The 15524-nt window shown below is 44.7% G+C and overlaps 1 protein-coding gene across 1 annotated transcript in view; it reads left to right on the forward strand.

Annotated features, from left to right (window-relative positions):
* The first annotated feature begins 1199 nt into the window (after positions 1 to 1199).
* fam20cb (FAM20C golgi associated secretory pathway kinase b) overlaps positions 1200 to 15524 on the forward strand; it is a 93402-nt gene continuing 79077 nt past the window's right edge. Inside the window, exons 1-2 of the mRNA XM_072559831.1 lie at positions 1200 to 2403; positions 4883 to 5055. Of these exons, the coding sequence (XP_072415932.1) occupies positions 1853 to 2403; positions 4883 to 5055 (724 nt within the window). The 5' untranslated portion in view covers positions 1200 to 1852. The remainder of the gene's footprint in view (positions 2404 to 4882; positions 5056 to 15524) is intronic.

The following is a 15524-nucleotide window of genomic DNA, read 5'->3' on the forward strand; positions in this document are numbered from 1 at the left end:
ACAGGGAGATAAGCGGAAAAGAGAGAGGGAGACGCAGAGATCGAGAAAGCGAGGCACATACTTGGGGGAGGCAGAGAGCGGGAGTGTGTGGGGGGGGGGGGGGGGAGGGGGGCAGGCGAGGGGAGGGGGTGAGAAAGAGGCTCTGTCCCTTCCCCAGGGTTTTACATTGTCTGACAGCCTAAAGCCGAAACGATGAAGCTCGTCAGTGCGGAACCTTCAAGGTGGTATATGAATGGGAGAGTTGACAATGATATGGGCCAAATGCTGACCAATGGGACTAGATTAATTTAGGATATCTGGTCGGCATGGACGAGTTGGCCCGAATGGTCTGTTTCCGTGCTGTACATCTTTATGACTCGGAGTTGTACAGTATCTGATGTGTTCAATGTGGGGACTTATCCCATTATACATTGGCCAGGTTATCGTAGTTATAAACATGAACCTGATCTTTACATATTCGGCATCAGCCTCAAAGTAGCTCACTGTGCATTTGCTAACAAAATCCTGGTTTCATCTGAATAAAGAGGTGACTGAATAATGTCATTTCCCGACGATCTATTCTGACGGAGAATGAAGGCGGCGGCTCGCCGGCGCACAGACTTTGGTCGGGCACGGGGACTGTTTGGAAGGAGCGAGGAGACATTCCACAGGGAGTTGTGCAAGACTCGCTGTTTCTGTCTGTACATCCCTGTCTGCCTCTGCCTTCCTCCGTCCGTCTCTCTTTCTCTCTCTCACGCGTCTGTCTTTTCCGTCTCTCTTTCTGCTTGTTCCCTGCGTCCGCCTCTTTCTCGCCCCCTCCCCTCGGCTGTCTTCATGTCACTGTCGCTCTATGTCTCCCCCAGTCTCGTTCCCCCACACCCCCCCCCCCTCCCCAGTCTGTGCCTCGCTTTCTCCCTCTCTATATCTACTTCCGTTTATCTCCTCGTATCGCTATATCTCTTCACATAAACTGTATTTTCTTTGCAATTCTGTTGTTTCTTTTGGAAAGGGGAGTGTGTGGGTGGGTGGGGAAGTGGGAGGGTTTCATGTAGAGCCAGCCCTTCTCTCTGATTGGCACCCTGGTAGATGAGAGTGGCCTGAGCTCGGGGATTGGGGGAGGAGGGGACTTGAATTTGGCATCAACCCTCCGCCCAAATGTGACGTTTTCCTGCCCTTCATGGGGGCGGCTGAATAAAATATTTGCACATCTGGCAGGCTCATAGTTATTGGAGGCACACACACACACATACAGAGACACACTGAGAGAGACGGAGAAGGAGCGAGCTGTTCGCTGTAAAGCTTCACTCACTCTGACCCTGTAACAATCTCACAGCCCCACACCTCTCCCTGGGCTGTCAAATGCAGACAGGAGCCTCAGAGCGGAGCTGTCTCGTCTTGGAGGAGGAACTGGGCATTGGGGAGTCTCAACATTGCCCCTGAGGTGGTGGTAGTGGAGTGGGGAGAGGATTTCGCGTGTCTTATGTGCTCCATTTGGACACTCGACCATCGCCGAGGAGCCGCCGCCGACTCTACATTTTAGAGGGGGAAAGAAAAACAAACATGTTTTATGTTTCTTTGGGGTGACTGTTGTGTCTGGTTTTCGGAGTCAAAGAAAGGTTAAGGACGAACAGGAAAACAAACACACTGCGCCAAATCAGATACATTTTATTTTTCCGCAGCTGGGAAGCGCCGGGGCTAACGATGGAGACGAACTCAATGCGGATCCTTCCAAAAGAGACGGGCCGCTCTGCAGCTGAATTGAAATCGTTTTAAACCGTGCACGGGTTCGGTTTCGGGAGCCTGACTTTGTACTGGCCTCTCTCCATCCCTCCCAGCCCCTCTCCCCACGCCCTCGGCTTCGGTCCCAGCAAAAATGATGCTGCTCCGCAGATTCCGGGTTCTCATCATTATGGTTTTCCTAATCGCCTGCACCATGCACATTCTGATTGACCTGCTGCCCAGGCTGGAGAGGAGACCGGAGCCGGGGCTGCCCGCTGGAGGGCCAGGAGCAGCGGGCTGCCCGTGTCAGCACCGGGACTCGCTGCTCCAGCCCGGGCTCCCAGCCTGGGGCAAACCGCCGGCCGGGGCCGCTCCCCCAGGAGGGGGTGGCGGGGCAGATACTGCTAACAAGCACACCCTCCGGATCCTGCAGGATTTCAGCAGCGACCAGGCTGCTACCGGCTCCAACCGCAGCGGCTCACTGTCCATGGTCAAGGCGGAAGAAACCGGTCTGCAAGCGGTCAGGGGGCTGATCTCGGAGCGGGTGCTGGAAGCTGTAATCCGAGCCCCCAGCCAGTTCTCCAAATTGACTGCACTCTTCAAACATCCACTGTACCAGCGCCCGATCCCAGCACTGACACAAGGGGAAATCTTGTTCAACATCAACACAGACATAAAGTTTAACCCTAAAGTTCCCCGGGACTGGTAAGTCAGTTTGACTCATTCCCCCACCGCCCCCCCCCTATCCTGCAGCCGGTTCGGATCCTTCCCTCGCCCGTACACAGCGCTCTGTCCAGCCTCACTCAGCCTGACCCCATCCCCCGCACAGCCCCCACCGGCTCGGCGCTGCCCAGAGCTCCGTGATTCCTCCAGCCCCGGGAATCCCATAGCCGCCGGTGCAGAACCGAGGAGTCGGGCAAGTTTCTGAACACTTAGCTACAGGCACCGAGGGTCACCCAAGGACACTAGTGCGCAGACAGACAGAGAGGCAGAGGAAGTGACTGACAGATAATGGAGACAACCCAGACCGAAAGAGCCGAGAAAATTGTAAACAGGGAGCGAGGGAGGGAAAGACTCAGAGAGAGAGAGGCAGAGAGAGTAACAGTGAGGTAGACAGAGAGAGACAGGGGTAGAGACAGAGAAATAGAGATAGAGAGACAGGGATAGAGAGAGAGGTGGAGAGAGACTGATGGACAGAGAGAGGCAGATGTATAGATAGACAGGGATAGAGACAGAGAGGTGGCGAGAGATGGAGAGACAGAAGTAGAGAGAGATAGATGGACGGAGAGAGACAAATGTATCGAGACAGAGGGACAGGGATAAGGACAGAGACAGACATTTAGAGACAGGCAGAGAAATCAGAAGAAAGAGAGACAGAGAGAGGGGAACAAAGAAAGGCAGAGAGAGGTGGAGAGATGGAGACAGAAAGAAAGCGAGACAATGAAAGGCGAAGAGAGACAGCAACTGGGGCAAACAGAGAGAGGAAGGCAGGCAGAGGAAGACAGGCTGAGAAGTAGACAAGCGAGTTATAAAGGGAAGACAAAAAAAACACTATAAAGGAGACAGGCAGCGACAGAGGGACAGGAAGAGACAGACACAGAGTGGGGGAATATACCGTGACAGAAAGATGTGGGGAAATTGAGCGAGAGACGGAGAGAAACTGACAGAGGGAAGGAAGAAGGAGAGATCGAGATAGAGGCAAAGCCGCGGAGAATTTCCCACCCTGACCATGAAGCTGCTCCCTGGTGCAAGCTGTGCCTTTGTACAACATCCTTTGGCCTGGATCGAGTTCTGTCGTTGAGAATGTCCTCCCGCACATCCCCAACTCTCTGGAGAGGGACTAATGTTCCGGACGACTAAATAGCACAGAATTAACACATTCCCTAGCCATCTTTTCTCCCTTTAACGTTTAAAAAAAACCCTCGGATTTCGCAAAACCAATCTCCGGTAGGTTACCCCCCCCCCCCCCCCCCCTCTCTGTGAGTGAACCCGTACTCGATGTGGTTTAAGTAGATTCCCTAGAATGTGGAAACAGGCCATTCGGCCCAACAAGTCCACACCGACCTTCCGAAGAGTAACACACCCAGACCCTTTCCCCGACCCTATATTTACCCCTGACCTACACATGCCTGAACACTATGGGCAATTCACCTAACCCACCCACCCACCTTTGGACTGTGGGCGGAAACCCCCGCAGACACGGGACAAACTCCACACAGTCACCTGAAGCTGGAATCGAACCCAGGTCCCTGGCGCTATGAGGCAGTAGTGCTAACCAATGTAGACACCGTGCCACCCCCATCTCAAAACCCGTTTCGCTCTGTCAGCTACATTGACCATCCTCTGCCCTTACTCCAGCAGGACCCGGGTCCCAGTCCGTTCCTGCTCTCTCTGTCTTCTCCCTCTGGGTCCCACGGTCTACCTGCTCGCCCCTCACTGCGCTCTGCTTTCTCTCTCTCTCTCAATCCTCCCATTGCGACCTCCTTAATGCCTGGGGTCACTCGCACTGCCCGCTCTCCCCAGGAACTTTGTTTCACTCAATCCTCTCTTTTCCAGTCGCCCTTTCTGAAGTCATAGCTTTCTTTGGACAGATTATTGGGGTATTATTTATAACGGTCACATCGTCAAGACAAGGGAGACTCTGGGACCGGGCGAAAATGGGGACTGCAGATGCTAGAGATCAGAGTCAAGATCAGAGCGGTGCTGGAAAAGCACAGCAGGTCAGGCAGCGTCCGAGGAGCAGGAAAATCGGGACATGGTCTGGCTTTGGTGGAAAGGGAAATTGGGTTTGTGTCACTCTCGCTCCCAAATGTAAGAAGCATTCTGTCCCTAGAGTCCCAACTTTACACAGAAGAGTCAGTATTCTCAGAAACAGGGTTTCCTGGTTTTATAGTTACCCAGTCTGTGTGTCAGCTCACTCTGAAGCTCCACTTGGTGGGATTGTGTGTGTGGGCTAAATGGAAGCGAATTAAGACGCACCTTTCCCCCTTCTCCATCTCCCTCTCTTGCTCCTCGTATTTCTTACACATCTTTCTCTCTCACTCTCTGTCTCTCTTGGTGTCCACCGTTCCCTCCCTCTTTTGCTGTCTGTATCACAAACAGAGCCCCCCACCCTCCTCCCCAGTGGTACGGTGACAACTCCGCCAGTAGGTTTGACCCTCCTCCCCCACGCATTCTCTTTCAGGGTGAATGAAGATGAGGAGGACCTTGCAGTGACCGGCGATCCCCCCATAGACTCGTACCCCAACTGGTTAAAATTTCACATCGGGATAAACCGCTATGAGTTATATTCTCGCCATAATCCAGCCATTGAAGCTCTGCTGGGAGATCTACTGAACCAGCGGATCTCCAGCGTAGGTAAGGAAAATCTCTATTTCAATAACTGCTCCCTTGCTGTAACATGCCTGTTTGTCCTTGCATATTCCGTACCTCCCCCCAAACTAATTAGAGTTTGCTCCCAGTGTCTCAGGATAGAGAAATGCAGTTGAATGTAATCTGTCTTTGTCAGCCTGGCTGTAATGAGATAAATTGGAAGTGAGTGCACCTTGGAGGATGCGATTGTAAGATTATAGATCTCTCATTGAAAATTATTCCTTGTCAGAGATCATTATCTCGAGTGAGAGGTGCCGGAGAGTGGAGGATGGGAGTTAAGTGGGCTTTTTGGACTGACTTGTCCAGCAAATAAATAATGTTGATGTCTCAGAGGAGAGATGCAAACAGACACTGCAATATCATTATATACCAATCTTAAAGTGAGGTTGCTGAGACTGTGTACTGAGTATGATTTCTAACAAGTACTGGCTGCTGAGAGCACTATGCAAATGCTTCCAATTGACATGACAAACTGCAATATCTTAAGCAATATACAGCAGCTTTCTTTCTAAACCAGAAGTTGTCCCAACTCCAACAGATTAATTCTAACTCAAGATTCCAGGGATAAGGGACTTCAGTTAATATAAATAGGAAGGGTTTAAAAGGGGGATATGGACTAAATGCTGGCAAATGGGACTAGATTTATCCAGGATATCTGGTCAGCATGGATGAGTTGGACCAAAGGGCCTGTTTCCATGCAGTACATCTTTATCAGTTGTGGAGATTTTGAGTTTATTTTCCGCAGGACAGAAAAGGTTCAGAGGGAATTTAATGGAGGGCTTCAAATCCTGAATGGTTCTGGTAGAGAGAAAGAGAAACTTTTTTGTTCTGACAGAATGATGGGTAACTGGAAGACTGACACTTACGGTGAGTGGCAAACCAAGCAGAGGTAACATGAAGAAACATTTCCCTACACAAGGAATTGTTGTCATCGACAGCAGGCTAGCTGAAAGGGTGGTGCAAACTGATTCAATACTAACTTTCAGAAGAGAACTGAATACAACGTACAAGTGGGTAAAATGACCAAGCTGTGGAGAAGCAGCAAGTGAATTGAATTAATTGGAGAACTCAGCCAAGCAGAAAGCAAGGGGCAAGTTGTCCTTCTCGGAGCTGTCTTGTTCTGGGTCTTTGCTTTATCAGAACTGTCCACATGTTCACCTGTCTCCCAGATTGATGTCAAATCAGTAACAATCAGGCAGGCATCATCTGCATTCAAGTCCTATCAAATTACGCTAATAATATGTTAATGGATAATAATACACTAATTTCTATGTAAGAGCACTTCTGGATATTAACAAAAATAATAATAATGGAGTATATCAGGATTTTAAAGTTAAATTCTGACTGCCATTGGTTCAGGCAACTGTAAATTAACATGTTCCATTCATGTTGATTTGTATGTTACTGACTGTCATTTCTTCATATTACTTATGCAAACTGTCAAAAGATTGAGTATACGCATTTCCTCAATTAATATTGATCTGGTTGTTCAGTGCCCCCTAATTCACAATGCATTATGCAACCTTTCACAAAATTGTTGCAAATCTCCACTTCCTTTTGTCCTAAATTGCACCAATTCTCCATTGCCGCTGTACTCACTGACCTACATTGGCTCCCAGGCTGGCAATACCACAAGTTTATAATTCTCATCCTTGTTTTTAAATCCTTTCATGCCCTTAGTTCTCAGTATCACTGAAACTTCCTTTAGTCCTACCGCCCTCTATGATTTCCAAGCTTCTCTAATTCTGGCCTCTTGCTCATTCCAAAGTTCCATCACCAGTTTGCCTTCAGCTCCAAGGTCATTAGCTCCCTCCCAAATCTTTCTGTCTGTTTACTTCGCTGTCCTCAATGTTGCATCTTTACACCAATCTCTTTGACCAAACTTCTGATTTTTGCATCTCTTGCAAATCATAATATCAATTTTCTTTCTTCATAACAGTCCTGTGAACCACCATTAGGCATTACTGTGTTAAAGGTGCTGTATTAACTACAGCTTGCTGTTCAGTTGGAAGCACAGAACAACTTGGGCCTTTCTGCACAGCTTAGATAGGTTCCCATTTCTTAACAGTTATTGTATTCTCCTGAATACAGTGAGTCTGGTATAAAGAAACATCATCTCCGCATTGCCTTGCCCAGACTAACCAGCTTCCTGTGGTGAAGTCATAACCAAGGCTGGTTGCCTCAGCACATGCTAAGTATGCATGCAACTATTCAACAGATGGTCTCTACTGAACAGGGACCACATCCAACCCACACTGCCCCACTAATCAGCGAAAGGCATCCAAAGGCTTCTTCTCAACCTCCTACATCAATACTTAACTCTCAATCCAAAAGGCAAATGATCTGATCATTTTTCCATTCTACTTTGCATGACCATGCTTTAAATATACATGGGGCAGTCACAAGTGTTTGATTACTGTACCAACCGTATTACATGTTGGAACTGTGAAAGGTACTGTGAGTTTCTCCAATCCTTTTTTCTTAACAGCTCATGCCATGTTTACGTTTTAGCAAGTTACAAAGTTTCAGAATGTGGGTGGTGCTGATGTTTATTTGTCTGTCCTGAGTTGCCCTTTGGGAAGGATGGGTGAGGGGCCAGGTGATTGCAGGACTCGCCCTTCCCAAAACGTCGATTTTCCTGCTCCTCGGATGCTGCCTGACCTGCTGTGCTTTTCCAGCACCACTCTAATCTTGACTTTGATCTCCAGCATCTGCAGTCCTCACTTTCGCCACAGGCTGATAAAACTCACTGGACAACTTCATGAGTCTTTTATTACTATCTCACAGAAGAAGAGGAAGACCAGACACCATCTTTCCCTTATAGTACAGCAATTTACATTTCCATCAGTAAACTCTTATAAATCACTGCTTAAATCTCAGCTTAGAGTATTGCATCCAATTCAGGGTACAACACTTCAGTAAGAATGTCAAGGCCTCAGAGCAACTGTGAAGAAAATGTCAGCCGGTCTGGCAGCATCTGTGAAGAGAAATCCGAGTTGATGTTTCAGGTCAAGGGACCCTTCTTCATGGTAGCTAGGAAAATGTTGTTTTTATGTGGAAGATAGGGTGGGGGATGGGGGTTGGGGGGGAGAGGGGGTGGAGTAAACAATAGGTGGACATAGAGCCCAAAGTGAGAGACAAACAGATGTACAAACAGAAGAGTAGGGAATGGTTAGCCATGGAGAATGAGTAGCTACTAATGGGGACCATTAGTGGCTAACAATGGGTTGGCCAGGGAACGGGGTGGTGTGTTGCAGTGGCAGGAACTGGAAATTCAGGATCCATTTTGCGGAGAGATTCTCCGAGCTACCATCAGTTCAGAGAAAGGGTCCCAAAACGTTAACTTTGATTTCCCTCCACAGATGCTACCAGACCTGCTGAGCTTTTCCAGCAATTTCTGTTTTTATTTCTGATGAACAGCATCTGCAGGGGTCTTTCATTTTCTTTATATTGTGAAGAAAATAGATAGGATGAGTGCATATCACCTTTCCCCCCCCAGGGATTGAAAGCTGGAGAGCATAGATTTAAGGCGAGAGGGGAAAGATTAAAGAAGGACCTGGGGGGCAACTTCTACATGCAGAGAGTGGTGTGTATATGGAAATGGGTTGCCAGAGAAAGTGGTTGAGGCAGATACAAGAGCGACATTTAAAAAACATTTGGATAGGTACGTGAAAAGAAAGGGTTTAGAGGGACGTGGACCAAATGCGAGCAATTAGAAGCAGCTGAATGGATACCATGATCAGCATGGACCAGTTTGGGCCAAAGGCCTATTTCCATGCTATATCACTCTATAACTAAAAATACACCAGAATGAGTTATTGAGTTATTGTGGCATGAAAGGTTGTCTTTCATCCCTTCAAGACCATGCCATTCTCTGTAGCACAGCACAGTCAATTGCAGCCCTGTAAGTTCATTTCCCTCAAGTGCCAATCCAATTTCCTCGATAAATTGTTCATTGTCTCTGCATCCAACACCCTCCTAGGCAGTCAGTTCAGGTCATTGCCTCTTATTGGATAAGAAAGGTTTTCTTCACAGCCTTCTGCATCTCTTGCTCAATACCCTAAATCTGTGTCCCCGAGTCCTTGACGCATCAATTAATGAGAACAGCTTTTCTTTGTCTGTCCAAGCCAAAACTGTCATGTTTGCACACCTTAATCTCCTGGCATCAAGACAAAGAATACAGCTTTTTTATCTTAACAAAAATCTATAAACCTTGGGTATATTTTAGTAAATATCCCCTTTATGATCCCTCCCATCCTTCCTAAAAGTGTGGTGACCAGAATCGGCAGCTGTGGTCTAACCAGAGCTTTATAAATATTCACCTTAAGTTTCCTGCTTTTGTACTTAATGCCTCTATTTATGTATACCATGATCACATATGCTTTGCTGACCACTGGTGTTATAGGATTTCAACAGTGTTGAGAAATTAAAAGAGCTGGAATTGTTGTCATTAGAATATGGAAGGTTAAGAGGTTATTTAATAGCAGTCTTCAAAAGGTTGAGGACTTTCGACAGCGTAAATAGAGAGAAATTATTTCCATTAGCAGAAAGGTCGGTAACTAAAGGGTTTAAATGTAATATAATTGTCAGAAAAAGGAAATCAGTAAAAAAAAATGTTGTAAGTTGTTACAATCTGGAATGAAAGGATAGTGGAAGCAGAATCAATAGCAACTTTCAAAAGTAATACTGTACACACGAAGGAAAAATCTGTGTGGGTGTAGGGATACAACAGGGCAGTGGGACTAATTGGATAATGGAAATGGAAGGGGCAATGGCTGTGTTACCAGGTGGAGCTGGAATGCTGTAACAGTGGAACTGGTATCTGCTGTGATTAAATCAACTTTTCACAATGAAATAAAAAACAAAAGGTCACAGTGGAGCATACACATTCTCTGGAGTATGAACTGATAGACTTTGATAAGCATTTTCAGGACAGATAGTTCCAAAGAACAGGCCATTTGGAGCCCCTGCACCTGAAATGTATACATTTGTTTCTAATAGATTTGAAGGTTCTGTGCCACTTTGATGTATGGTTTAAAGAATACTCTCTGCCCACGCTTTCACTGTCAGTCCCAGGCTCAAGCAAAGTCTTGCTTCTAAAATTCTCGTTCAGTGTTTTCATAGCTTTGCCCTTCCATAACTCTGTAATTTTCTTAGCCCCATGACCTCTGAGATATCTATACTCATCTAATTCTGGACTCTTGAGCATCTTTGATTTTTATCTCTCCACATTTGGTGGTTATAACTTATGATCTAATATCTCCTTATGTAGCTTGGTTTCTTAGTTAGTTTTGTGTTCCTGAAGGGCACTTAGGAATGTTTTATTACATTAAATGCTTTGTATAAATACCAGTTGTTGTAGTGATCCTTTGTCCAACTGGCTTATATTAATATGTGAAAATAATTTATATAGCACCTTTCACATCCTCAGGATGTACCAGAGTATTTTTCAGTCAACTAAGTACTCTTTGAAGCATAATCCCTGTTGCAGTGTAACAGATTAGATGCTCACAGCAACTCCTATAAATGACTTTAGAATAACCAACAAATCATTTCCTTAGTGACATTGAGTGATATAGTGATATGGAGAGATGTGAGAGCCATTTGGTTAACTCACTCATGGGATATGGGCGTCCCTGGCTTGGCCAGCATTTATTGCCCATCCCTCATTGCCTAAGAGTCAATTACATTGTTGTGGGTCTAGAGTCACATGAAGGCCAGACCAGGTAAGGATGACAGATTTCCTTTCCTAAAATGCATTAGTGAACCAGGTGGGTTTTTCCAACAATAGCAATGGTTTCATGGTCATCAGTGGACCCTTCATTCCAGATTCTTTATTGAATTCACATTTCACCACCTGCCGTGATGGGATTTGAACTGAGGTTCCCAGAATATTAGCTGAGATTCCCTGCTATGAAGTAGTCTCAAAGCATCTTGCACATCATGAAGGCAGCCGGGCATGGGTTTAATGGGTCACCTGAAAGATCCCACCTCCAACAGTATGAGCCTAGAAAGTGAATGCAGCCAGGCAGTTCAAGCTTCAAGGCATCGCAACAGAGCCTGATGTTATCATCAGCCAGTAATCACAGTTAGAAATGGTCCAGTGATAATAGCTGGATAGCAATCAGCAATGGGAAAGCTCTCTTGAGCAGACACGTGCTGACAGAATCAGATAACTCACACCAGAGATTAAGAATTAAAACCCAGGAATATTCATTCCTTCAGAAGCTTTTGTTCCACACCAAACAAGGCACTTACCAAATGAACCATCAAGGAAGTCAACAATAGCCTGTAAGGATTCAGAAAACTATTTAAAAGCTTCCTCATTATAGGACAGCTCAATCTCAAAATCCAGGATCTAGACTAGAGAGTTCGACCAACAATTCCCATCTTCTTCAGTTCATCCAGATTTCAACTGAGTGGGACCATCCCAGAAGGAGCAGAGTTGGATTTTCATTATTATAAGCTAAACTTGACTGACTAACAGTAATTGGAAGCAAAATACAGAAAGATTTGTTTTTATATAGCACCTTTTTATGGTGCCACAAGATGTCCCAAAGTCCTTAACAGCCAATGAATTATCTTTGAATCATAGTCATGCTGTAATGCAGGAAATATGGCTGCCAATTTATGCACAGCAAGCAACAATATGATCAGGTAATTTACTTCGTAATGTTTGCTGAGAGCTAGTTCCTGGATAGGCTAGCATTCCTGTTTTCCTTTGAATCAGTTCTGTATGATCTTTTACATTCATGTATGAGAGCTAACCAGAGGGCCCTGGTTTAGTGTCATATCCAAAAAGAGCACCCTTGACAATGGGATATTCCTTCTGTGCTGCTCTGGGAATGTCATCCTCGATTGTTGTGTGCTGATTCTGGATTCGACTTGAACCCACAAAGTCTGACTCAGAAGCTAGAGTTACACCCATCCAGCCACAGCTTTGTTCTTCATTCTTGAAGCAAAATAGATGTGGTGGAAAGCAGCCTTATTAAAGCCGGGAGTCATGTGAGAGGAGGCTGGGAAATGAGAAAATATAGCTAATAGCAGAAAGAGAGCTATGGTATTTCTAGTTAATGCAACAAATTGTCCAAACTGGAAATAAAGATATACCTTTAGAACCTGCATTCTCTGACTCTGGACTGAGATGTTACAGTTTAGACAGAGAATGTAAGGTAAAAACAATAACTGCAGATGCTGGAAACCAAATACTGGATTAGTGGTGCTGGAAGAGCACAGCAGTTCAGGCAGAGAATGGTTGATCTGTATATTTCATTGTGCTCGGCCTTCACAGCTCCAAAGAATATCAATATATGTCCGATTATACTCCTACAAAATGCCTTGGGTCATTTTCCTACATTAAAGTTAATCTGAGCACACAATTTTGTTAACTGATTGCTTCAAAACAGATTGCAAATTACAGTTACTAATTGAACTCATCTCTGTTAGATTAAGATATATGATTAGAATAAAATATGCAGAATTTTAAAAAGTGTAAAACCTGGATTTTTCAAAAGAAGATAGATTTCTGTTTTGTAATGCAGCTGGCTGTGTAACTCTCAGGTAATAATATTGCAAGGGAATTAACAGGTCCAAAGGCAAAAATAAACAGCAGAGTGAGAGAGCTGATGTGGGAGTTACAGGGCTACGTTTCAATCAATGCATTTCACTGACAGTCACTTGCAAGAGCCAGGTTCCAATCTTACCGGGGGAATATATGCCACCTATGCTTTTGAACTTAAAAAATAAATTGGAAACATTCAACTGGTACAGCTGGTTTGTCAGAGAGGCTAGTAAATGGGAGCCACCAGTTTTAACACAGTGCTGTTGGAACGCAACACAATAGTTGCTTCAAAGTCCAAAGCACACGAGGATAGCAGCAAATAATTGATGGGATGGCACAAGAAAGCAGATTCACAGTGACAGACTGTGCCATTCTGCAATTGCAATAAATTCTAAATGTGCCATGCAGGCAAAGCGACCTGCAAAGATCACTCAACCCTTCCAGCCTGATTCAAAGTCAATTCGATTATGGCTGGTCTGCAACTCATCTCAAATCACCTGCTTTGTTATTATTCCTTAATACCCTTGTCTAACAATATCAATAACCATCTTAGTTTTGCAATTCCCAATTGATCCCCACCCCCAGAGTTCCACTATCTTGTGTGAGGACGTGCTTCCTGGCATAAGCCATGCTTATATACTCTCAGGTTATGCTCTATAGTTATGGACTGACCCACCAGAGGAAACAACTTCTCTCTATCCATCCCATCAACTCTTTTAATCATCTTAAACACCACAATTAGATCATCCTTTGAACTTCTACACTCAAGGGAGTGCAAGGCAACTCTGTGGAAGCTGCCTTCATGATTTAACGCTTTTATTCCTGATTTAAAACACATTTGAAACATATTTCACGTCAAAATCATTAACTTACGTCTTCTAAAAATATTTGAGTGATAAATGAGTGACAACAAAGTGCCACATGTCACCAATAATGTCAAAATCTAGAATACCATTCCTACGAGCTTTACGCTTGCTCCAACAACACTCTTCAATGTCCTACGTGAACTACTTAAGAATAATTGCTCAATTAGCCAATGTACAAATTTCAATGTTGTGATAAAGGCAAAATACTGCCGTTGCAATGTTGTGAACCGTGACCTGGTTTGTTGAGCTCCCTACTCGTTTCACAATTTTCCTCTACATGACTTATCTTGAAAAACAATTGCTATTTCTAAAACAAGCCAGATTGGTCCTGTCAGTTATTCAAGAGGAAACACTTGGAAAATGAAAGAATACTATTGTCCATGGTGATAGTTGTTCATTCAAGTTGCAAGGTTTGTTCTGTATTATTTCATGGGATGGGGGCATTGATGGTAAGGCCAGTATTTGTCACTCATTGCTTAATGCCCTTGAACAGAATGGATTGCTAGGCCCTTCCGAAGAGTAGTTAAGAATCAACTGAATTCAAGCAAGATACTGCAAAGGCTGGAAATCTGAAACAAAAGAAATTTTGGAGAAACTCAGCAGGTCTGGCAGCATCTGTGGAGAGAGAGAGAGAGAGACGGCGACAGAGTGAATATTTCGAATCTGTTAGGACTCTTCTCGTTATAGAGTCATAAAGATGCACAGAACTGAAACAGACTCTTCAGTCCAATTCGTCCATGCCAATCAGATATCCTAAACTAATCTGGTCCCATTTGCCAACATTTGGCCCATATCCCTCTAACCCCTTTATTCATGTGCCCATCCAGTTGTCATTGTACTAGCCTCCACCACTTCCTCTGGTCATTATTCTTTCTGTCTCCTCAGATGCTGGCAAACCTGATGAGTTTTTCCAGCACCTTTTGTGTTTGTTTAAGAGTCAAGCACATTGCTGCAGATCTAGAATTACCTGCAGGCCAGAATTGAATTGAATTGAATTTATTGTCATGTGTACCGAGGAACAGTGAAAAGCTTTGTCTTGCAAGCAATACAGGCAGATCACAGAGTTAAGTAGCATAGATAAGTAAATAATAGGTAAACAGCAGCAAAAACAAAGCCACAGGTACAGGCGAATCTTAAGTTTTTGTGAGTCCATTCAGTATTCTAGCAACTGTAGGATAGAAACTGTTTTGAAACTGGCTGGTGCGTGTGTTCAGGCTAAAGTTGGCAGGATTGTTTCCCCTAAGGGATATTTGTGAACAAATAGGTTTTTACAACAACCAGCTTTTCATTGCACAATTATTAAGGTTAGCTTTACATTGCCAGACTTATTAATTGAATTCAAATTTCCACTGGCTGTCACATTACTATCTCCACCACCTCTCTTGTAAAGTGCAATAAATATTGGATTATTTCTTCTACATCCATAAAAGTTTTTTTAATCATAGGATGTAGGAGCACCAGAAGATCGGTTAGCTCTTTGAGCCTGTTCTGCTGGTGAAGAAGATTATGGCTGATCTGGTACCAACCCACCTTTGACTATACCCCTTAATATCGCTGGTTAACAGAATCTATCAATTACAAATCTCAAATTAATAATTGATGCAGCGTCAACTGCAGTTTGTGGGAGAGAATTCCAAACACCAGCATTGCACAGAAGCCTCCAAGCCCTGGCTCTAACCTATAGGCCGTGACCTCTTGTCCCAACCTCCCCAGCCAGTGTAAATATTTTTTCACAATTTACCATTTACCATCCCCCTAAATATTAAGAAACCATTGAGCCATTATCACCTTTTAATCGTCTAAATTCCTAGGAATACAACCGTACTTTGTGTAATCTCTCCTCAGAATTTCAGCCAATCTCCAGGTTTCATTCTGGAAAAACCTGACCTGCATTCCTTCCAGTACCAATGTGCATTTTTTAATGTGTGCTGTCCAAAATGGAACACTGTTCGTCTCCCTCCTGGACAGAATGTAGGACAATCTGATGTGCTTTCTCCAGCTTGCCCTATCAGTCTCAAACGAACACA

The sequence above is a fragment of the Chiloscyllium punctatum genome, chromosome 40 (assembly GCF_047496795.1).
Source record: "Chiloscyllium punctatum isolate Juve2018m chromosome 40, sChiPun1.3, whole genome shotgun sequence".
NCBI classification, from domain to species: Eukaryota; Metazoa; Chordata; class Chondrichthyes; order Orectolobiformes; family Hemiscylliidae; genus Chiloscyllium; species Chiloscyllium punctatum.